This window comes from Lepisosteus platostomus, chromosome 11, assembly GCF_059453375.1.
Source record: "Lepisosteus platostomus isolate fLepPlt1 chromosome 11, fLepPlt1.hap1, whole genome shotgun sequence".
NCBI classification, from domain to species: Eukaryota; Metazoa; Chordata; class Actinopteri; order Semionotiformes; family Lepisosteidae; genus Lepisosteus; species Lepisosteus platostomus.
The window spans coordinates 2,454,474-2,479,310 of record NC_142621.1 but is presented as its reverse complement, the minus strand read 5'-3'; the positions used below and the strand labels follow the sequence as shown (position 1 = coordinate 2,479,310).

Below are 24,837 nucleotides of genomic sequence, written 5' to 3'. Positions count from 1 at the left end.
GTAAGCCGGTGTTTCTAACAGGTCCCAGAGGCGCTCAACAGCTGCCTGTCACCAGCGCTTCATCGCGGAGCGTCGGAGGACCCCTGGGGAGAGTCAGCCCCCCCACACAGACACTCTCGCCACCGGGTGAGCCGCAGGCCGCTGCCCTCTCGCTGCTCCCTAGAGAGCGGCTCTTCTCCCTCCGCTTTCTTCCAATATGACACCGCCTGCCTCTAATCTGACACACTTCGGTAGACACGCCATCTGTTCCTGTGGATGTGGAGCGCACCGGGACGCGGTGGCCTTTCGGATCTCCCAGGAGGCCACGGCGTGGCCCGTCTCGCCTCATCTGGCGAAGGGGGGGGGGGGGGGGGCGTCTCATCTTCGCCCCTCGTTTCTGGCCCTTGCACGTCCGCGACCACGGAGATCACGAGAGGATAAAAAGCCCCCGTGCATGAGCGCACCAGCAAAGTAAAGCACTGAGGCATTCTGATCAAACGGAAACTGTTTTTACTGTTATCATTGTCTCCCACCTACTGTACATATTGTTCTGTAAACAGAAACATCTGGATGGCTTCCGGCTAGATTTTTCTCTTTACACAAGAGCTTTTAGTACCACCTAGTTAATACTCGAGTTTACGCACCATATGATATCCTGGCATGGTATGGCAGGTGCCCTGGGCTTTTCAAAAACCTTCGCAGGAGTTCTCTGGCTTTGGTACCTCGAGTTCGAACTTGCATGCTCAGATCTTTTTATTTCTCAAATCGCACTGCGCTGCAGTTGCAGTACAGTTGCTGAGGCCCCTGTAGGAGTTACTTCAAAGTTCAGGGTAAAAAAAAAAACTGTTGAAAGGGTCGATTTGCCCAAGGAGCCACATTTTGATTTTTAAATTAACAACAGGGCTTGACAACAACTCACTTTTTTCCACGGTTTTCAAGTCTAAGTGGATGCAAAACCACGTTTAATAACTTCTATTTCAGGATGAAAGACTGAAGCAATGACATCTTAGTCAGGAGACAGTATCTGACCTTATTGCAACTTGGCATTTTAAGTTCAGCTCCTTAAAGATTTCTCAGAGGCTCCAGACTGAAATCTTTTCTTGATGAAAAAATCATGGCCGCGGGAGGCAAGTCTCTTAACAGGATTTATATATGCAAAATTCTCTGAAGTGATTCCCAGCTGTTTAACCACAAAGGATTAGTCCAAACAGCCTTGTTAAAGGGCCTTTGCAAAAGTGCTCTGACTCAAAAACACTGCCGTCACCTAATGGGGGAAAATGCAGAATGCAAATTAGTTCCCAGCTGTTCCCACTACAGGAGGACGCCAGCTATTCATTACAGCCCAGGGGTGGTGCAGTCTGAGGAAGTCTAACTCTACAGAAGGAACCTTCTCTAACGAAGGGCTGAAACCGCCTCATTTCACCCTAATCAAACATCACAAACTTAATATGTGTTTTAGATTTTTACAACACTAACTAGGAAAATGCTGCCAATTATTTTATTTTTGTCAAGCTCTGCTTGTTGCTTTGAATACGAACACACGCTGACACAGCTCCCCACTTAAAACCCTTCACGCTTGTTTACGCAGTCAGGTGGATTGCCTTTTACAACTCATCATTTTTGTTTTTATTTCTAATCCTATTCAATGATGAACTGCAGACCAATTTTACACTGTATTTTACCTGAGCAAGCTGAGTGGGCTTGTAAGACCCTGGATATGAACACGGGACCCTTCAGTCTGGAGTGCAGGGCCCTGCTCCACAGTGCTCATGGGAAGTGTGGAGGAAGACAGCTCTACCTGGGCTTCTGTGCTCATAAATGGAAAGTCACAGGTTCGAATCCCAGGGGGGACAATGCTGTTGTACCACTGGACAAGTTACTGCACCCATGTTACCCAGCAGAATACCCACAGTTGTATAAATGGGCACGAATGTAAGATAAAACTTTAGGGAAAAAAGTAATCGGCAAAAGAAAAATGAGTAAATTAGTAGTAATTAGGCTAATACTTCATGCTTTTGATTTTAATACACCGCAACTGCTCTCAAAATATCGAGTCCACAATAAAGCAGCAATTCAGTCATGAATAACTTAACGGTAAACAAATGATTCAGGAAACGAAAGCAATGGAAATTTAAGGTAAGAAATAATACGTTTAGGATTGAATATTTCCATATTCTGCGAGAGCTAGTAGGAAAATGGCTCAAGTCGTGTTATTTTTTTCCTAACCCGGACCAAGAAGCAGAAACAAAGGCCCTGGGTTTTGGGCCGCGGAGGCGCAGGGAGGGCTGGGTCAGGGGTCAGGGGTCAGGGCTCACCTGTTTGAGGTCGTCGTGGGCGGGGCTGTCGGCGAAGCAGTAGTGGTGAAAGAGGCCCATCTTCTGGCTGAGCAGGCAGTGCACCACGTGGGAGCGCGCGTTCTGCCAGTGCACCAGGCGGGTCAGGCTGCGGCCCAGGGAGGCTCCGAGGTCAGCCGGCCAGTTATAGGTGTAGAGGGTCACCTGCACGGGACAGAGCGCCGACAGCCCTTGAAACTCTCGACACGCGTTTCGGGCGACGGTTTTGATCAAGACGAGACGAGAGAGTTTGCAGGCACACTGTTCTCCTTAAGTGGTTTCTTTCAAGACCTGCAACACCATTTTTTCTCCGATATTCAGAACACAGGCAAGACGTCAAGTCAAGTGTCACCCAAATGCACACAGGGAATTTCTTGAGCCGAGCTGCTAAAAACATTCAAGACAGATTTACGGTTATATACATGACACTGTGACTAAAGCAAGCACATCACCCCCTTTATGAAGCATTATAATGCATGTTCTTTTTATTTTTTGCAGTTCAAGCATCATTACTTTCTGGCATCTAAATGAGCACAGGGTGGCTTAGGTAAAATGAGTCATCGTGAGCGTGGAAAGGCACTTCACATGCTTTTGCAATCTAAGGATTTTTAAATATACCAAATTACGCCTCAGCCAGCATCCTCTATTTTCATTTCTGCCACAATGATTTCATTTTTCAAATCTGATCCCAGCCGGGAACGAGCTGGAAATGAGGTGCACTTCAGCCTGGGCTCTGATTGCGAGGAGCTGTAAATCTTGCCGCTTCATGGATTGCAAGTGACTATAAATGGATTCTGTTTTATAACCACTCGTTATTTTTCCATACCGTGCTGCTAACAAAATGCAGGGAGGTTGCCGAGAATACAAAACTATAATTATTATCTCTTAATTCATCCCCGGCTCCTGAGAGCTGCAGACCTGAGGAGGCAGAGAAAGGGAAACATGTTTCTTACATGGTCATCAGCAGTTCCCTAAAAATGGCCCCCAGACCTGCAGACAAAAAATCCTGGAGCTGGTCTCCTCGTTTCCCCACTGTCAGTCCCATTTTCTTAATAAAGTTGGAGGTAACCAACTTTCTGTTTTATACACCAGGAATTTGGAATTGACTATTGTCAAGTCAACCCGAGCCCACCCAGTTCAGACAGCTGTGGCCAGTGGCTGGGCTCGGACAGCTCGGGCAGGAATAAAAACCGTGTCCTTCGTTCTGTCCAAACCAAAAGACGCCACTTTTTCTAAATCGTGGCTCCCCAACAGTATAAAATTCAGTGGACGAACATAACCTCTGTTATTTCACTGAATCTGATCCTTGGGCCCTTGAAACTAGCGTGGAGTGATTATGTCTGGAAGATTTGAAAAATACGTTCAAAAATCAAAACGAAATTAGTTTCAGTTAACCATCCCAAGTTAGTTTCTCCTATAACTCTAACAGCTGGTACCACTGTGAAAACTGTTCATTTTAGACTGGATAAATCTGGCAGTGTTAGGTGTTTGTATTCCTGGTTCTGGTCCCAAACATTCCAGCTGCACATTCCAGTTTATTCCCATCATAAACTCACAAGAAAGACTGGGCTCAATAAAAACAGATGAATAATAAAATCCCCCCAAACAGCTAAAACCTGTCCCATTGCTCAAACCACCCATTCAGTTGGACTCAATCTTATATATTTTCAACCTAAAAAGAACCTAAAAACTGTTAAACTTCCTCTCGTCATTCAGCCAGCTGTGAAATGGATTTTAACCTTCAGAAATCAGCAGCAAAGAAACACAGCCGCAAAGCCACCGTGCCCCCTATCAGCTTCCTGTGCTCACCTTCTTGTCTTGGATGTGGATGATCAGGAATTTCTGCCGAGGGGCGGGTACTTTCCCGGACAGCTCACTCTGCTCCACAGCCTCAAACCTCTGGAATCCTCTGGGAGCTGGAGGAGAGAGACAGCAGTCAGAGGGCAGAAGACAGCTCGTACTCTTCATAATGCGTGCTCTTCCTCGAATTACCAGTTCAGTGCAATGCATCCTTCTAAATAGGCATGTTCCCATAAGTAATGTTATAATGATGTAAAATCAATCAAAATACTAGAAACTAGTAGACAGAAGAGACAGAAATGCAGAACTGCAGGTTATAATCATGACTGCCTGTAAATGTTGTTGTACGGCAAGGAATACCTTTTAAGGAAGCATTTCTGCACTACATCACCACTTTATTTTACTTTTTATAAAGTTACAGGGGTTAAGACTGGACGCCCTTCTTGTCTTTTGCCAAAGTTAGGGCTTGATGGCACATCACCCCCTCAATCTTCATGGTTTTATTTGATAGTTTCTTTAACAGAACTGCACTACTTTAAAAAACGTGCAGCAGTCCGAAGACACTGCAGACCAATCAGCAGCAGTTCTGAGACGTCCACTGCCTTTATGCAGGATTCAGGTCTTTCACACAACATTAGGCCAGAATCATAAAGGCATTTCCCCTTCGTTTCCATTTTTTTCAAAATCTTAAAATCTGTCATTCTGGAGTTTTTGCAGTTTCAACAGTGCTCGCAGATCATCTTATCTTAGTATCTGTAAACGTTACTAGTTTACTAACTATACCAAAATCTAGATCAAGAAGGCACATTAAGAGCAGCAGTGGTCCTCATACAGTCCCCTGTGGTACTTCACTAATCAATCCCTTGATCTATACACTCCATTTTCTGTCCACTCAGCAGTTCTCAAGTCAAACACGTGTATTTTCTTGAATTTCTACTAGCTGCAATTTGTGCATTTATCTTTTATAAGTAACTTTATCAAAAGGCTTTTGAAAATCTAAAAACACCATATCATACACTCTGTTTGTATCCATTATTGATGTTACTTGCTGAAAGATCTGAATTCCTAGAAGATATGCAATGAGAATCCTACATTTTTAAAACCATGCTGTCTGTCCCGTAGAATCACATACAGATGACTGTCAAGTTTTGCATCCCTAACACCGCAGTGATAAAAGTAAGACTTATTGGTCTGGAATTACTTTGTTTAGATTTGGTGCCCTTTATATGGGTGGACACTGGATTACAAATTTTCCAGTAAATTGGTAGTCACAGCCTATGAATAACATCATTTGTTTTCTTAAGTCTAGAGTTCCACCAATAAGTAGTGTCTGGAGAATTATCTAGTGTTTCTGATATCTCCTTAATAATATAAGGACAATTCAATTCACTGACAGCATATGGTGTTGTGACAAACTAGGTGTTATACAATTCTCATACAATGTGCAAATAACAGTTTATAAAATACTCCCGAAAAAATGGCTTCAAATAATAAAAAGATTGTCTTAGCTCTATCAATGACTGGTGCACAAGGTACACTCAGACTGAAAATGCATGAATTAAATGCAAACGATCTCATCTCACATTTGGAGTTTCAACAGTCATATTAAGAGATAAACCTAACGTTGGAAAGTCTCTACTGTACCTCTGGTCCCCAGCCTTCTTGAATCACCCATCTATCTCCTCTCTGCTGTGCACATAATGCATCTCTGTCAAAACGGAATAACGGGGGGAGCAGATGTTTTGCAGTGAAACAACCCTCGCAAGAGCACTGCTCAGCCGGCTGTCCCAATTCCCTCCGGCTGCCGGCTGGAAAAGCCGACAGTTGCCCTCTATGTATGAAGCACAAGAAGTACAGTACAACTTGTGTGGGCACCTCACCCAGCGATTCCCATTCAGAGCCCAGCCGTCACTGAAATGGGAGACTGTTGGACCCCAACCCACACCTAGAGCTCCACAGTATTCTGATCTGAACACGACTCAATGCTCCCTTTTCAGCCCCGGCAAGCCCCAATCCCGAAACGTCACTTTACAAACTTGTGTTTATTACAGATAAGGCAAAACCTGGAAAGTCTGTTAGAATGCAACAACAGACGATGGTGATTTCTGGATTAAAAAAACTGGAAGAATATTTTCCATGAATTTCTTACACTTGCAACTGTATTTTTTTGGACACCATTTGCAGAGAAACCCTATCATGCCTTGTTTGTTTATGCAACGGTTTTGATGTCTAAAATAATGAGATATTAAGGATTTAAACAAAAACTCTATAATGTCCTTTAATTCTCTGCCTGAGTGTGCACATCATTTTCCTTTTGAATATAACCACAAGAGTTGCAAGGGGAGAGGATCATTTTTTTTCAAAGAGAGCTGAAGGCAGATATGGAAGCAGAGTTCAGCTGTGCTTCAAACACACAGAAAGGATGAAACAATGAGCTAATACTGTATTGTGCCACAGAGAGGAAATAAAGACTAGCAAAAACTAAACATCTCATGCAACTGTCACCTTTTTAACATTACAATGACTGACAGTTTTGCTCAGACTTCACATTCTCTAAAAATGAATAACATGATTTTCCCTTTTTTTCTAAATTGGTAAGTGTAATCGTCAGGAAAATAACAACACAGTCTCTCCCCACTGGTATATACTGAAAAGCACACAATTAAAATAAAAAACAACATCCGTATACACTGAAAAATTAAAAATAAGCAAACAAAAAGGGTTTAAGAAGTTTACAGAAATCACAAGAGAAGAGGATTTGCTTGCAGCAGACAGGTCGAATTCAGCGAAGCAAAAAAGTATGTTACTGGAGAATAAGTAACATAGGAGCAGCTGCAGTATATCACCCTGCAACTCACAACTGGCGACCCACTGGAGCTCAGCAGGTGCGAGCCTGGTCAGGACCTGGATGGGGGACTCCTGGGAAAAACTAAGGTTGCTGCTGGAAGAGGTGTCAGTGGGGCCAGTAGGGGGCGCTCACCCTGTGGTCTGTGTGGGTCCTAACGCCCCAGTATAGTGACGGGGACACTAGACTGTAAAAAGGCGCCATCCTTTGGATGAGATGTAAAACTGAGGTCCTGAGTGTCTGTGGTCATTAAAAATCCCAGGGCATTTCTTGAAAAGAGTAGAGTAATAATCTCAATCTCTGAACTTGCTTCATCTCTCTGCTCTCCTCCCCACTGAGAGCTGGTGTGTGGGGAGTGGACTGGCGCACCACGGCTGCCGTCGCACCATCCAGGTGGGGCTGCACACAGCGCTTTGACCGGAGTTATTATTATGAAGTATACACTATGCAAAGTATAGCACAGCACGCAGACCATGAGCAGAAGGATGCGTGTGCCGCCGCCTGCTGCCGGTCCTGAGCTCTGGGCTTCTGAAGCGGACGGGGTAGAGCAGCACGCTGCTGGCGACAGAACCCACCTTGCTCTGCGCTCCAGTGCCACTGCTGGAAGTTGCGCCCGATGAGGATGACGTGCCTGGCTGTTGCAGGAGGGGTGCTGGGCTGATGGCCGAGTGACAGGGGCACAAAGGACACGCCCTGGGGGCATCTGGGAAACCAAGACAGCACAGGAAGTTGGCGTGAGTGAAGGACATACCTCTGCCATTCTTTACGAGCTCCAAAGACTTCTGACAGGAATAGGAAAACAACAGCACCACCTATCGTACAGACTAATGTCTATGAAGACCTGAACTGTAATGAGCTGGAAAAACACATCTCGAAGGACAGTGTTTAGTCAAATTTGCTCGGGCAAAATTCTTCATTACAATTTATTGAACAAATTACCATGTGAAAATTCTGTGAGGCCATTCGTTCTGTGCCCCCTCTTCAAAAGCAACGCTTACTGTTATTCTTAGTTACTTTGGAGATCTGATATGTGAAAGAAGCAGTCAGCTTGTTCTTTTGCTGCAGTCGCCAGACTGCACTGGCCTCACAGTGGTACAGGCTTCAGAAAGGATCTCATTAACAGGGCACATATGCAGTATATGGAAGAGATTAAACACACAGTTCAAACCCAATCCACCCCCCATCAGCTTCCCGTATGATAAGGAATGAATCATCATGCAGCACTGAGCTGTAATAAGCAGCACACAAAGTGTGACACCCAGGAGCCTTTATCCCAGCTCAGTGTGCTTCAAGATGTACCAATTACAGTTTTCAAATCCAGATTACCTCTTCTGCTTGCTCAGAGCTGAGCCTCCTCCTGTGCAGAGTGAAACTGACAGAAGGACTCAATCCCCTGCACTAAACTGCACATATCAGCGCGCTCCAGAGCGCAACGCGCCTGGTCGCCGTCAGAGACACTGCGACCTGAACACCCTCCCTCTCGGCTGCTCCAAGACTGCACAGCACTTAGCAAACAGAATTCTAACAGAGAAGCGAAACATTAACTCCCACGGGGGAATTCTAAGATATCCCTAATGGGTTTCTGTTTAATAGTTGAAGGAAAGAGACTTTAACAGCAAAGTGGAGAGAGCACATCGCGCAATACTGTAATTATTCTCATGTAAAGATATCTTGATGTATTTTATATATTTCCTTTTGATTTCTGAACTTCGTTTAAGGAGGCTGCACGCGCAGGACGGCGCACTGTGCAGCAATCGGCTGAGAGAGAGGAGACAGGGCGACACACCTGACTCTCTCGAACACCTTCACCGTAGTGTCACTGGCCAAAGAGCTGACCAGGTTGACAATCTCCGTCAGGATGGAGGGCAGCAGGAAGTGGGAGGTGATCTCGGCTGAGCAGTGCTGGATGGAAGAGCACCCTGTCAGTGGGAGCAACAGGACAAAACGAGAGATGCTTTCAGACAGAAGAGACAACACTCTTGCATAAAGTTTCCATTTAGTTTCTGCATGTAAAAACAGAAAGCAAGAAAAATGCATTGCAGATCCACCCTCTTCAGATATATAAATCTAGGAAATAGAGCAGTGAGTGCTGTGGTGTGGTATAAGAAGACTAAACCTACTTTTGCAGAAGAAATGCAGGAAAAAATTAACCTTGATGAAGCAGAGACACCAGGTAGACGGGGAACTTGGGGTCATGCTAGTCTCATGCTCTCATGCTCAGATGCTCTGCAGGTGGCTGTGAAGCATTTACCTAGTTTCGCCATGAAGGTGACCCACTGCTGGCAGGTGTCCTGGAACAGGGGGTGCAGGGTGCCCACGTCTCCCTCCTGCAGCTGTGTTACGTACTTTCTGCAAGACCAAACGGAGATCCGTGACAATCCCCAGTGTGTGGTCCCAAGTGGGAACGTCATCTGGACTTTTAGTCACTGCTGTGGCTCAAAGATTACATTTTGCTCGGCCAGGGCACTTGGGTCCTCTGATGGTACAAAAGGCACAGGTCAGGTCGAACTGTCTTAAAAGCTTTTATGAGCGGTTGTAGTGACTTCTCTTGGCCTTCAGCGGTTCTGCGCCCCAGGCCGTGCAACCAATTTCCAAACACGAGATGTTACTCGAGAAAGAATGACATCGCGCCCCGTCAAAACAAATACGTTTTCAGCCTGCAATATGTGAAAAAGGCGCACAATAAAAATGATAAATTCCCATAAAGAGGAAAAACAAGACACCGAGAAAGCAGGTTTGTATTCATGTTCTTAAACTATGCCTTGTGGGCATTTTAGATTTTCCAAAGGGTATTTTTCTCAGCATTGATGGACACATTACAGCTGCATAACTCAGAAATAAAAAAAAAAACAGGCCATTACCGCAAATATTATTACAGAGCAGAATTGCATTCTGACAAACAATGCTGCCTGCGTTATGTCTGGGGCCATGTTCATGAAGCATCCTTAAAATCTGAAACGAGTTATTCAAAACAACAGGAACATCCTGAAGTTTTGCCTACACATTTTTCTACAGAACAGCCTTAAAATGTGCCGTCCCTCCACTGCTGCCCCTTTCCCAGTGTTTATTTTCGTGGAGCTGGCTGCTTGCCTCTGCGCTTGCTCCAGCTCGGCGGCGGCGGCCCTCTCCGCGTTCCAGGGTGGCTTCACGTTCTCCGTCTTGTGCCTCCGGCGCGCCGCCCGGCTGTCCTCCCCTCGCTCGTGCACGATGTCGTCCGTCGTCTTGGGGCTGCCCAGCTCCGAGGGGTCCGGCTTGCTCTGCGGGACAAAGGCGGGGGTACAGCCAGTCACCGCCCTGTCAGCTCCGAGGGGTTCCCCCCCCCCCACACACACACCCCATCAAAAGCAACTGAGATGCGTGGCAAAAATCAGAACTCAACTCCAGCCCAGATGAGTCATCCGCTCTAAGGAATTCCAAAAATTCCTAAAAAGGATGCTAAGGGAATAGAAAGGGAGAAGCAAAGTGGCCCCACAAACAGAGCGTCTCGGAGACTCACCAGGATTTCCCAGAAGCTCCGGCGCGGAGTCTTGCTGGTGGGCGTGGTGGACTCGGGCGTGCTGGTCCCAGGGCTGGGACTGGTGCTGGATGCTGGGATTAAGGTAATGGGACTGGGACTGGTCCTGCTGCTGCCAGAGCCGGCAGCCTGCCTGGGTGAGGCGCTGCTCTCTGGATGCTGCTGGTGTAGATGGCCTGCAGGAAGCAGGCATGAAGAGGAGAGCGCTGGACTGTTGCTCAGAGGGATCCAACAGGCTTTATCAACAGCTTGGGGAGATCTGTTTCAAAGCCTCGGTTTTTGTATAGATTACATTTTGCAAAGCAACCCAGTTTCGCAAAGCTGTGCCCTGCCAGCCTGCATTCCTACTGTTAGCATTACTAAGCGGTGTAGTATACAACATATAAATATATATAATACACAGTATGCAGACCTGGCACGTATAGTAACTGGACACAAGGTCATTTACTTGACAAACAATTAATTCATTTGAAAAAAAATGTTTTTTTTTTTAAAAGGTGCCATCGTATTTGCATGCTTCACAGTCACACAGGAAAAAAAAACAAAGATTATACACATGGTAATGACATTCCATCCTCTGCATGTTACACAGCGTGGGTAAGGCATGAAGCAGCCCCACACACAGCGCCCTCACCGTTCGTGCAGTCCCTGGGGCCTGGAGCTGCCAGTGGGCAGAACGGCTCCACACACAGGGCGTGGGGCAGCACCCTGAACTCCATGATGACGTCACAGAGGGCGTGGCGCAGGGCGCCCCGCAGCTTGTCGGTGAGCTGGAGGGGGCTGACGTTCCCCTGCTCCCAGATATCGAATCTCACTCGCGTCTGCGTGCCTTCCGGGGGGAGCAAGTCAAAAGGGAGACGGCACGTTAGGACACGTGGTCGAAAACAACAAATTTAACATTGTGTGACACGCTGCTAAGGCCTCAGTTAGAATACAGCACACAATTTTGGTCGCCATGGTATAGAAAAGACATTGCCCTGGATTCGGTCCTGAGAAGAGCAGACAGGGTTTAAGGGAAAGCCCTGCACTGACAGGCAGAAGCAACTGAACGTCTGTAATCCAGAACAGAGAAGACTTTGAGGGGACCTAACATAAGTATTCAAAATCCACGAAGGCAATACCCAAGACAACCCAGTGAAAACCACATGGAAGTATATTTAAAACCCAGAACAGGAGGCACTTATTTACCCAAAGGGCTGTGGGCGTGTGGAACAAGTCACCTGGCCATGTGGGTGATTTGATACCCTGGCTTCTTTCAAGAAACAGCTGGGTGAGATACTTGGATTGATTAACTACTAACTAATTAACGGCTTAGATGGGTCTAATACCCTGTTGTTTCTAAAGCTTTTTACGGCCAAAACAAACCTTGAACATGTCATATGAAACCCTATACACAGTAACTACGACTAACTGCCTACAACAGCACTACTTGGGCAATTCTTCTGTACCCAAAAGCTGTACCCGTATGGACAGGAATTCCGTTTTTTTCTTCATAATACTAGATAAAGTATTTTTATTATCCGTACACTTTATCCCTCTTGTCAAAATAAATTCCTTTTTATAAATTAGCTAATTGGGTTTTTTTTTTACATGCGATTACTACTATGCATCACTGTTAGGTAAAACCATTTTAAAAACAGCATTAACTAATGCACCTTTAATTAAAACATGCCACAGATAAAACACTCACTATATGCAGACAGTGGAAATTGATGGGCCCTAATAATAACCATAAAAACACAGTCACACCCGGAGTCAGGAATGGTGACGGTGACGGGGTGTTTGTTTGATGGATTGTAATTAGCACCACATCCTGCTAAAAATACATGCAGGGACAAATAATGTCAGAAACAGAATGATCGCTCCTAATTGCTGTATTTAATGGGCGACTGAGGCAACACTCAGGTGATTTAGCATGCTTTTCATCAGGATCCTGACTCTAATGGGTTCACTTTCCAATCAAATGATATGATGTAAATTGCACTCCCAACACACGCGATCAGTGTGCACGCTCATCCCTCTACCTTTCTCCAGGCTGTCCGGATCCACCGGGCCGACTGTGGTGAGGGATTCGAACTGGTCCTGCTGCAGGGGGATAGCGGCGCAGTCTGCCCTGGGTGGCTCGGCGCACTCCATCGCCGAAACCTGCAGGGGGCAGCCTTGAGCGTCGACGAAGGACAGGGCGATACAGGCTATCCCTAGAGGAGAGAGAGCGAGGCAGAGCCAGCGAGAGGATTATCAGAGAACGCAGGAAGGATGTGTGATGGTGATATTTTTAATGCCTACTAGGGTCTTTTTTTCTGATATAAACTGCTTGGAATTCTTGGAAAATGGCTCAAATCCAGCTATCACTACCAGCAACCACATGTATTTCCTCTGTTCTCATCACAGAAGAACTGACCTTGCATTTAAAAATAAAAATAGTCTTCAGACATCTTGCTGTAAAAGTCCTTTGTTTTCCACAGCCTGCTGTAACACAGCGTTTCCCAGGTCTATATCATTATTATCGAAGTCCGTTATACAGTGTAGTTCCATTTTTCAAAACTACATTAAAAATGCACATGAAAATAATAGTTATTTCAGAAGGTTATTTAACATCAAACATTGTCCTTTAGTGTAAAAATTACACTTTTTATTTTTGTTAATTCCAGTAATAATTAACTTTAAACTCCTGAAGTCTTAACAATCCTGTTATTGAAGTGAAAACAGAATTAAGTAACGACAGATACCAGCCCTATTGCACACCTGGTAAAAATGGATAATTTTATTTTTATGTTCACTCACTGCATTTCTGAACACCAGCAGCCACTTAGTCAATATTATCTTCAGGACTGATCTGTATATTTGCAGTCAGCATAAAATTGTGGTCAATTATCTCAAAACAATTAAAAAACGCATTAAAATCTACACATGGGGGCAATGTTTTTTAAGACAGTTTGTTCTTTTCCATTGCCAAGACTGTCTCAGTGGGATTACTGAATACTTGGCAGGTACACCTTCAAATACTCGCAATGTAAATAGATAAAATATTTCAATACATAAGTTAAGCCTGGCAGGTTAAGAGTTCTTTTTCTCGGTTCTTTCAGAAAAGATTAATCTTGTCCACCTCTACATCCCACACTTCAGCAACCACCTTAGACATTTTAGTTAAATAGATTAATAACAAATCAGAAAGCCCTTATTTGCCTAAATCCCACTATAGGCATTAATGTGCAACGTTAACCAACAGATGGATTGCACGGTAGATGATGAATGCCGGTGTCTGAATAAAAAATGTGAAGGGGTTCTTAAAGTTTAAAAAAAGATCATCTCGCAACATAACCTAAAATAAATCAGTAGGGCAGCTTCACCACACAGCTGCAAACCCTCACACTGCTAGGCGGCGCATTTGTATTTCATGATGTCAGAACAGAAATGTTCTTCTTCAAAGCCGCAAAATCAGGCAAGACTAGGCTTCGGTGTATTCACAAACCCGAAGTGGACTCTGGGTCTTTCTGGTGAAACCGTCACCCATTACAAAGAGCTTTGTGAGTCAGAACCCTTTAAGGCTTGAAGGGCTGACTGGGCCCTGACCTCAGGTAAGCTCCTGATAACTGGATTCTCTAGGTGGCTTATTCCAACAACCTGTTCAGGTCTGTTGAGCATGTCAGCCAGTGCAATGGGCTCTGTGATTATGGGAACTGGCCCCAGTGGTGCACATCAGGCAGGGTAGCTTAAGTTCTGATGGTGTTCAATTTCCAGACAATAGCCTCAGTCATCCAGTGAGAAACATAGTAAGCAAAACCCCCTTCCACGCCCAGGTCCATCTGCACCTCCTTCAGGAAAGCTGCTGACAGACACCACGGCGCACATAACCATAGGGTGTTGTAGGGCAACATTCACACGGGACTTTAATAGAAATTATTTTTGCCTTGCAGATACTTATTTTATTTATTGATGCTCTAAGTACCATAATTCATTTTAAAAGATGTGCAAGCCTTTTTGCCTCACAGACATGGCTCCCAGGTCTTCACGGGTAAGTATCACTACACCGTGCTGGACAACCATGTTGACGGAGGGACCCAGTGAGGACGTTCGAGCAGGCAGCTGCAACAGTGTGCAGGCTGCAAGCGAAAAAGCAGAGGTTATGTCCAAGCTGAAAACACATGTAGGTGATCGTCTTCAGGCTAGTTTGTCTCTTACTTTTTCAGCTGGGAATTAATTTCTGCTTTTTCCCGAGTTAAGAGTGTATAAGTCGCTTCAATTCCATCATATCTTTAAAAGTTTTCCTAAATGTTGCCCTAGTAACTTAAAAACATGTTTTTTTCACAATTATACTCATCGCTTTGTATTCTTCAATCGCCCATTACATTACAAAAAAAAAAAATCAAACCAGTTGGTCAGCATGCACCTGAAAAATGCTTGACCCCATGCAAAGTAAAAAGACATACAAACAAACGCAGCTCCCGGGTCTCATCGACTTTAAACAGCAACATAAGTGAACTGAAATAAAAACCATAGTGATAATAAAACAAGCAAATGAAGAGAAAGGAAGAAGCCCACTTCACAAGCTGAGCAAAGAACCAAAAATAACCAAGAAATCAGGCACACAAAGCCCCAGGAAGGGAGTCAGTCTGAAGGGGGAAATTACAAGCGATACCTTGGAACTGGGAGGGTGGGAAGAGATGTTGTACGAGCTCCGACATGGTACCTATGTCAACAAAAGAACATCCACAAGGCAGCTAAGCACCAGGTGCCAAAGAGTTACAACTGCATGCAGGTTATCAACAATGGATGTCACACATTTATGTGAAACACAGAGGGATGAGAAGGACTGAAAAACAACTACATCTGAAATACAGCCCAAGCCTGAAGACATCCTTTAGAGTCAGAAATATATTACTTTGAAGACAGAACAGTTCAATCTGAACTGGAGCTAGAGTTATCCATTTTTTCCCTTTTATGGGGCACACTGAGGTCAAGGCAAGAGCTCGGCATTCCACTTCTGCACTCTGGCGCCTTAACAGAAAAAAAAACATTGACCATTCTACAAGCACAAGAAGGCGCCACCCCCTCTCGCTGTCTTCAGGCTTATGGTGTTCTGCGCCATCTTTCAACGACGCACAATCATCTCGAAATGTGTCGATTTCTTTCAACACTGCATGTCCAGCCACAATTCAGGACTGGAGACTCAAAGGCTGAGCGTCTTCGGTTCCGTGCTGACTCCACGCAGACCGACCATAAGGCAGATTGTACTGCCATGAGAAACAGAACTGTAGCCCCTTCACCTGGAAGTGGGTGTGTTTGTTTTTCAGCAGCCCTACAGATTCTGGAACCGTAAACACAGAGACTGAAAATCTTTCAGTGAAGTGAGGTCCTTCCCTCCATTTTCTAACCGCTTCATCCAGTACAGGGCGGAGGGGGAGCCCGAGCCTATCCCAGCAAGCAACGGGCTCAGGGCAGGATACACCCTGGATGGGATGTCAGTCCATCACAGGGCACTTTCTGCTGACCACCAATAATCTATCCAGTAGTCACTTCTATAATAACTCCTTTTAACTCCAAAGGCTTGGCACATCTATTCAGAAATTAAGATTTTAAAACAGAGATGGCCAAGACCAAGAGCTATGTTGGGAGATAAACATGAAATAAAGAAGAAGAGCATGCTTTTCTTTTCACAGGAATTGGACACAAAGACAGAGCAAATCTAGATTACAAGGTACTGACCATATCCAACAAAAAGTCATCTGAACTCCAAAAGAACAGCTAACTGGGAAGACAGGTGAACTGGGAGACTTCCACATCTTAATCCTTGCCACCCATGGGAATGGAATTTAAAAAAATTAACCGCAGGTGCCTTTAGCTGACACTTGACTGAGCACGGATGCACCCCATGGGGAATGCGTCTCAACTGCTAAACAAACAGACAAGGGGTTAGAGATCACTAGCGTGACTCCAACAGCAAGCTCAAACTGGACGAAACGCCACAATCAATCCCCTCTAAGCACAGCGCTGCTATTGTACCATGAAGGCTCCACTCTGGCACTCATGGGCACATGTCAGCAAGCAAGGAGTCAGGTAGCTGGATCTGCCGGTGCATCTGTTCACACTGCTCTTGAGTGCAATGTCCCGCAGACAGGACTGAACACTCTGCACGCCGGCTCAGTTACGTTGGCAGCCGGTTGTACTACTCCTCTAGTTGAGCAGGCCCAGCTAAACTCATGCGATAAATAGGATACATTTTCATGCTTCAGTCAGCTGAAAGCTTTAAGCAGGATTTCACTTATGTTACTACATTGGTGTAGTTGTACAGTATACCCCCATTTTAAACAACTAATGAGGGGAAGGGGTGCCTGTTCTTGCCAAATGTCCATTAAATGACAAATGGCTTTTTTTCAGCTCAAAATAGCTCACACTAATGCATGACAATAATATAGATATACTATATATATATATGCTTTCTGGATCTTTTGACCGAATTTTGCAACCATTGCAATCAACCCAGTTACTGAAAATTGCTCCTATGTGTTTTTTATCATAAATACATAGTTATGAATTGCGTCATAAATACGCTGTATAAAATTCGCTAAAAGCATACAAATATCAAACAACGGCAATGGTGACCAACTGACCTACTCCTATAAAACACCATAGATATTTCTGAATTTTAAACTTATGTAGTATTTATTTTTACCTTGTTTAATTATCTATACACTTCCCCGTTACTGTGGGTAAAGTCTGATATTTCTGATTTTACATACAACATTTCCCTTTTAGCAGATATTGGCAGTTGAACCCCAAGTCTGGTAGAGCAAAGTCTGTGAAACAAGGGTTCATTGTATTAAAGAGTAGTACCCAGCAGTTTTAATACTCTGTATTCCCCGTTTGTTAACAAAGACACTAGTCGGAACAGAATCATCAAATGCAAGTTTACAAATAATAAATCACCTGTTGCTCAAAAACACATCTGATGAAACGAAAAATAAGAAATCCAAATGCAGTTGCAAATATGGTGATGAAAACAGCTTTTGTTTCTGTCGGAACACATTAACCACAACAAAATCATTCTAATTCATATGATTATATTAAATAGCAGAAAATGAACTCGGTGGTATACCACTGTCTGCCAGTAAGCATTTTAAACACCATCATTTTCAGGTGAAGGACATATAAGAACAGACTGTTTTATTAAGTTTTGTTAATAAAGTCAGATACATTTTCAAGTTGAAGGTGAGGAAAAAACTTTCATAGCTAACTTGCGTTCTTTCTCCAAAGTTTATTTCTAATAAGAAAAAATGTTTACAATCCCAGTTTTCTACAGCTTGATATTTATTTATTTTTGTGCCTTTTCGCAAGGCACAGAGAATTGACAAATAAGAAACTGCATTGGTCAGCAAAATATTTTTTCCTTGCTTTAAATAAACTGCAAAAATAAATCCTGTGCCAATTTTTCAGTACTCCGTAAAAATATGACCAGAAAACTCCTATAAATTGTTTGAGAATCATAAAGAAGGCCAGACTGCTTAATGATATTTTCAGGTATTGATTTATAATAAGAGTATGTTACTTAGGAAATGTTATGGTCATAATACAAATCAGCCTTGAAAAAATATAATATTCCCTTGCACTGAAACGGTGTGACTGCAGTGCTGAGTTTGTAAAAATATTATTACCTTTTCCTCCTGTTCCCTGACCCCCCGGCTTGTTGTAGAGGTAGATATCTGAATCGGGCAAACCAGTGCTCAAGTGAAAGTAGTGCTGGAAAAACAGAACTGACTGTTAAACAAAGAATTTGGACACTGACCCTTCCTGGCCTATCCGGACACGAAAGTCCCGGCACTACAAAAAAGTCTGAGAACTCTGAATCTGGGCTTCAAAGAGGAGAAAGGAAAGCTTTTCATTGAGCAGCGATATAAGTCTGCACGACTGAGCCAGGCACGGAGCCCAGATGTGAAGAGTGCCCAGCAATACATGAGCACTTCCAACTTTGTTCACACAGAAACAAAAAAACAAGCCCATAAAGAGTTAAAAGACATAAGTCTGGCTGTTAAACATTGGGGAGAAAAACAGCTTCTGCATGTACCGTACAACAATATTGCAATTGTCTCTCGTTCATTAAGAGAGCTCAGAAACACTTAACATTACGCTTTGCATTTAATTACAGATCTAAAGGCACAACTGCTCAAAGTCTGGGTTGACCCAAAGTGATCCAAGTCTCTTCTTTGGCTGGAACTCCTGGGCTTCATTTATACATTTATACTGCACGTGTGCTGCCACACGACATCCCTGCTCACCCCACCAACACACTACTACCATCAAGGAGCTCGGCTCTCCATCTTGCGCCCTGCCACTAGCACGACCCTGGCCCTACCTTGAAGTGGTGCACCATGTTGCTGTCGGTGTACTTGGGGATGTGCAAGAAGATGAGCAGGTTCTTCCGGAGGTAGTGAGCCACAGCTGGGAGCCAAGGCAGGCAGTAGGGAGGCAGGGCAAACTCAATCACCTCGGTGGCAGGCAAGCCAGGGGGCTGAATGAACTGGAAACACACAAGAGGGATGAGGAAACAGAAGGCTTCTGCAACCCGGGGCACTGCAGCCCGTTACTCCAGCCAGGACATGCGTGCGCCCTCGTGTGCATCCAGGTGCGTGGGTTTCATTTTAAAGGAAAGGACGCCATTCTTTAAAAGTGAAATATTGGGCTGCCTCCACATGTCCACATGGCCGTCCTTATCCGATGTCCCCGAAGCTGTAAACAAGGCCAAGCAGCTGTGGGGATTTACAGCTAGGCCTAAACCAAAATGATTACATCAGCGCAGAAAGAGCATACCGAAACGGGAATACAGCAGGAGAGAGGAGAAGGAACGAAAGCAGCAATAGAAGGAACTGAGGTGAAACCGAGATTTTCCTCCTTTAAAGACACAACATCTAGGTAATCTGAGCACTAAACAGACCAGCTCTAAGCCTTAAGGAAGGGGCTGTTGTTTTATGTCTGTAGAATCACTCATTTCTGTTTTGTGGTATCCAACAGGAAAAAGTAAATATTTAATTGTGCTAGTTAATCACGATTGTGGATGGGGAAAAGGGTTCATATTTGTTTAAGCTTCTGTCTTATGGTGCAATTTAGTCCTCAGTAGGATAAGAGGGCTTCCTCTTTTTTTCTTAATGGTATTGGTAAGTTAGCTGCTGGGAAATGTTCTGTGCTTTTGTCTTTAGCAGGCAGGGCAGAGTCATAAATATCTACAAACAGCAGTGAACGATGCAGGTGTACGTTGGTTGTAAATAAGTATTTGTAATGCATTTTTAAGTTTGCTGCCTTGTTTTAACTTTGTCATCACAGTGTACCTAGGAAACAGAAATGTTCCCGTTTGACACTCGATATTCTTTGATAGGGGGCATATAATCGTTCATTTTTATAATTAGCTTGCATAGAATCCCAGTGCCAGGACCTAATTTGGATATTGATGTGCTTGATACAGAACAAAATGTATTTCTAATCTCCTTTATTCAATTATTCACATCTCCTTCCAGTCAAATCCCCCGATTAATGTCAATTAAGGACTGCCTTACCTATTGTGTAATGTTTTTTTTCCCCCAAGTACAGCCCATCCGCAGTGATGTAAGAGATTTTTCTTCAAAACCCACAGTGTACATGCTTAAGCAAGTGACTTGCTAACTTCAAATCTAATGATTTATGAAAGTTATTATCAAACTGAAGTAGAAAAAGTGGGCTATATGACTTTCTTTTAATGTGTGTACAGCTAGATTATTCATTTTCATCCAACTAACAACACTCAAGACTGGCAATAAAATCCCAAGAGTTAAAACTAAGAGCTTCCGCTATCACTTCAGATTTTTATGCCTATCCATGCAATATCAAGGCTTTTTCTGTCTCCCCCAAAAATAGACTTGCGTGCAGCTCCGAAACCAGAAGAAATGTTTATTGAATGTACTCCAATATGTGATCTTTTCAAGGGAAGCTTGAAAAACAGCTTTGGCATAATAAGCAGCTCCAATAGACTCCGCAGTTAAAAAGGTACGGCCTGACATATGTGAAGGTTAAAAATGTGCTGCTCTCAAAAAAAGAAAAACGACATTTGCAGCTTCTTATAACTTGAAATTCCTCTCACCTGTTGTATCGATTTAATGACAGGCTGAAAGGGAGAGTTATTTTAAATCTGCTTCTGCACTTATTGAGCACTTTTGCCATTTACTCCTTTATACAAGAATACAAGGTTCTTACATTTACGCATTTTCCTTGTATAAAATTCTGATATAATAATAATTTTATTCATTTCCCAGTCTCCCCAGATGCTGAGATCTAGTGGAGATCATGAGGAGAGAATCAGGAAAATAAAGAGAACCAATAGAAAAAGAAAGCTGCTTTCCAAATAAACCCAAGCCCTTAGAATAAAGACAGTTCACAGAGGCAGATCAGAAGGACAAGCAGACTGCGGTCAGCGGGACATGTTTCTGGACGGGAGGCTCGGCGGCGGACGGGAACGCGACTGCAGGTGGGTGGGCAGCGGCCGCGCGCTCGGGGGCCGAGGGGTCGGGCTCACCTCCACGTCAGCGGGGGTGAGCTTGCAGTTCCTCATGAGCATGACGGTGATGATGTCCAGGGTGGCCTCGTCCAGCCGCTTGCGCAGCACCTTGACCAGCTCGTCGGTGATCTCGGGGCCTGTGGCAGGAGGGGCGGGGCAAGGACAGAGGAGGCTGAAGCAGCTCTTTCCTTATTTGTGAAGAGCCTGTGGCTTCAACAGCATTGGAAGACAACAACGGTGTGAGAATGTGCCGCTAGCCAAGATGAATCACAGAGGCTGAACATGTGCCCTCAACCTCTACTGCCCCTGCTCCTGAAGCGGTTGGGGTCAGGTGTGCCCTCTGCACGTCAGATGTAGGGTCTGATGGACAAAACCTTCCTAATTGACCTCAAAAGCTGAACGGCGTCTGAATGCACCAGCTTTCCCAAATCAGTCTCATAGTTTTCCCACTTCACTGCGGAGGGGTGGCACTGTGGCTAAGGCGCCCTGTGGCTGGAAGGTTGCCAGTTCAAATCCCAAGGCCGGCAGAGGAATCCTACTCCGTTGAGCCCCTGAGCAAGGCCCTTAACCCCAGCTGCTCCAGGGGCGCTGTACAATGGCTGACCCTGCGCTCTGACCCCCAGCTTCTCTCCCTGTCTGTATGTCTCATGGAGAGCAGGTTGGGGTATGCGAAAAGATGAATTCCTAATGCAAGAAACTGTATATGGCTAATAAAGTGATCTTATCTTATCTCCACCTGATGTGCTGTCAAGTGGGGCTAACGGATGCCGCAGGTCACCCAGGTAGGGTCTGCACCTCGGCGATGCACTGAGAGCATCCCCTCTTATATGTGAAGTGCTCTGGCATTTATTTGGGATACGAACGTGCAAAGAATTATTGGTTAAAAAAGTGTCTTAGGAGAAATCCCCTTAATGTTTCTCCAAAAAGCTCACTTAAGAGAAAAAAAAACATATTGCAAAGACATCAAGACCACTAGTTGCACCAATGATAATCATCCCACATGTATCTGAGACAATGTGCTCTGTGGTGTCCTTTTAAGAGAAAATGTGGAATGATTAAAGCAATGGTTAATAATGCATAAAAATGAAGGAAAAAATTAATCATTTGCCGAGTATGTAAGCAAGAAACTTCGCAATTTGCCAGGCAAGACCCAAACTTCTGACCTCAGAATATGCTCGCCTAGTAGAGATGAAGGCAGCTTTATGTGACGCGGTGTACAGTTTTAATATGCGAGACTGTTCTGCTCTGGTCTCAGAACAGACCAGCCACCGCCCACCCCCTCCAAGACACCCGGGCTTTACAATTGCAGAACCACGTTAGAGAAAAGACTGCATTCATGAGAATCAAGCTTTGAGCTTAAAGAAGAAATAATGCTGATAGACAAAGCAACACTGCCATCCAGGAGACTGAAAGCAGCACTGCACTGGTAAGTGTTTTACATAAGTATGCACTGCGCACAGCGCTTAAATGAATCAACTCAGGCTGAGTCTATTTCAGCTGCCACACATAAATCTGCTGGATAGGCCATTAGTGTCTGCAGATTTCACTCATGATAGAGACATACGAACGCGGAGCTGCAGAACTAGATCTTCTCTTCCTTCTCACCTTTATCACACCAGCACACACATTTCCCCCACAGCTGCGCCCCTCCTGCAGGTCACACACCCCCCCCCTGCCCCCGCCCCTGCGATCTGTCCTTGTGCCACGCAACACCCCTCGCTGCTTTCGGGTCGTTCCTCATCACTTCCCCTCCTCAAAACCCTGAGCAGTTCTCTCCCCACTTTAGACAACACACCTTGAAACGTGCAAAGCTAAAATAACAATAGAAATGAATCATAGCTGTTATACAATTTGTTATTCTTGCTTCTCGGCTCAATCCATCATTGCTAGCTCTCAACTTGCATTACCACGAACTGTCGTCAGGCTATTAGTATGCTGCAGATTGACTCACCTACAGTTTTTTTTTATTGCAGTGGTACTTTCTCTAACCACGCTATTATATTTTTGTACTTTCCCCATGTCAAAATGTTCTATTAATCTTGACTGATTCAAAGTCCGAGAAATTGATCTTCTCTCCCGGTCTTCACAGCAGAGGTAATTTACACTACAGCATGAAAATGAGAGTTTCATTGAACGTGATTAGGCTTGGTTACGGTTCTTCAGCAGTACTGTAGTAAACTGGGGTTGCAGAAATTTCCAGTCTTTTTGGTTTTGTGCTGCACAATCTTAAGCGATCCAGCCCTAAACTCTAGACCTCATCTCCACTGTATGTTACCTGTAAGATACTTGGCTAACGTACCTTGCTATATGTCAATTCAACAAGAATCTGTTTGTTTTTTTTAAAAAGGAAATATTGATATTTGTAAAAAATAATAAGGGTTTTCGGAAACAACATGGTAGTCAAATTAAAGCTGTATTTATCTTGCACTCCAATGTCCCCCAAGAGCAGACGGTCTGCCCTCCCACCCTCTTTCATACCCGCCTGCCCGACTCCATGGACCAGCAGCAGGATGTGCTTGTCGATCTGCCCCACAGGCCGCAAGCCCTCCACGCCGCGGGTGGATATCTGCTCCAGGGAGGACCGGGAACCCTGAGCAGGAAGGACAGGGACATGTGCTTAAGGCAACGAAGGGAATCAGCCAGGCCTCTGCTCCAGGGCCTTGTGATTCCACTCCGATTCCCCGCACAGAGCGCAACTTGTTGAAGAATTGCAACCAAACTGTTGTCCGCTCACCGGAAGAACAAGGACATTTCCATCAGCTGCTGAGCAGTGCCACACTCACGCAGTGCCTGCCCAACAGTTACATACTAAACAAGGCGATCCGAAAGTTGGGATTATGAGTAGCAGGATTGATAGGATGGCGATAGGATTATGAGCAGAGTGCTGGAAACTAGCAAAGATCTCTGAACCTAAGGATGATGCACACAAAACAGAATTTGCCATCCATTTTTTCACGACTTCCCAAAAACCAAGACAAGGGGTGTGATTTACATAAAACGCAACAGGCGTGAGCCGCAAAACCTGAGAAACTGAACCAATCGAATGGGTATAACATGCATTCATTTACGCCCAAAACAGTACTAGATGGGTTCAGAGCATTCAGAATCCCTCTATGCCTCTGGTTCGGGCTGTTATTTTAAGGACATTATTTCCATTCTCTTTTAGGGGAATGCCTTTATGGGACTTCCCATCATCACATGTAGCTCAATTGGTAATAAGTAGCTAGGATCTCATCCAGCGGTTTCCTGAAGAAGCCAGGTTATCTCATTCAACAACACAATGTCTCTTAAATAAAAATAAATGTGTAGTTTGCATAGTTTTCCAAGGCATTCAAAGCCCTTTGTTTCTAATCTTCAATTAGAAGCATCAACTGATCATTCTCAATGATACTTAAGTGATCGACAGCACTGGGCCAGTAACGCCAACGAAGGGCCTGACTGAACTCCTGCTCCAGGAAGGAAGGGCGAAATCTGCGCTGCTGTAACGCGCCCAGGTGACCGGCGAACCACCAACAGCAAACAACCGCCCCCGGCCCCCGGCCCCGCGGCGTTACCGAGAGATCCTCCGAGAAGATGGGCTCCTGGCTGCGGGAGAGAGCGACGGAGCGGGAGCAGAGGAGCGGGGCGCCGTCCAAGTCTGCAAACTTCCCGCTCTGGGGCGTCTCGGAAAGCCTGCGGGGAAGAGGACACGGGGAGTAAGCCTGGACAGCCGCTCCGGGCGGAGCGAGTGGGAACTGGGGCGGTTGCGGGACTGAGGGCCTGGGGTGGGGGCAGGGGTCACGCACAAGGGCGGAGTCAAGAGTGAGGGCGGGGTCACATATGAGGGCGGAGCCAAGGGGGAGGGCGG

At 44.9% G+C, this 24,837-nt stretch overlaps 1 protein-coding gene across 14 annotated transcripts in view; it reads right to left on the bottom strand.

Annotated features, from left to right (window-relative positions):
• The window catches only part of szt2 (SZT2 subunit of KICSTOR complex), an 81,271-nt gene that overhangs the window by 21,168 nt on the left and 35,266 nt on the right, over nt 1-24,837 (bottom strand). For 9 of the 14 annotated variants that reach the window (XM_088597831.1, XM_088597838.1, XM_088597834.1 and 6 more), the window contains 15 exons: nt 24,545-24,662; nt 23,469-23,580; nt 21,009-21,127; nt 18,822-18,986; nt 18,124-18,208; nt 15,111-15,161; nt 12,496-12,669; nt 11,106-11,300; nt 10,454-10,647; nt 10,048-10,214; nt 9,209-9,306; nt 8,744-8,876; nt 7,533-7,660; nt 4,122-4,228; nt 2,295-2,477 (listed from right to left, as the gene is read on the bottom strand). In XM_088597831.1, the coding sequence (XP_088453957.1) occupies nt 2,295-2,477; nt 4,122-4,228; nt 7,533-7,660; nt 8,744-8,876; nt 9,209-9,306; nt 10,048-10,214; nt 10,454-10,647; nt 11,106-11,300; nt 12,496-12,669; nt 15,111-15,161; nt 18,124-18,208; nt 18,822-18,986; nt 21,009-21,127; nt 23,469-23,580; nt 24,545-24,662 (2,029 nt within the window). The remainder of the gene's footprint in view (nt 1-2,294; nt 2,478-4,121; nt 4,229-7,532; nt 7,661-8,743; nt 8,877-9,208; nt 9,307-10,047; nt 10,215-10,453; nt 10,648-11,105; nt 11,301-12,495; nt 12,670-15,110; nt 15,162-18,123; nt 18,209-18,821; nt 18,987-21,008; nt 21,128-23,468; nt 23,581-24,544; nt 24,663-24,837) is intronic. The other 5 variants (XM_088597837.1, XM_088597843.1, XM_088597845.1 and 2 more) reach the window with 1 other exon arrangement.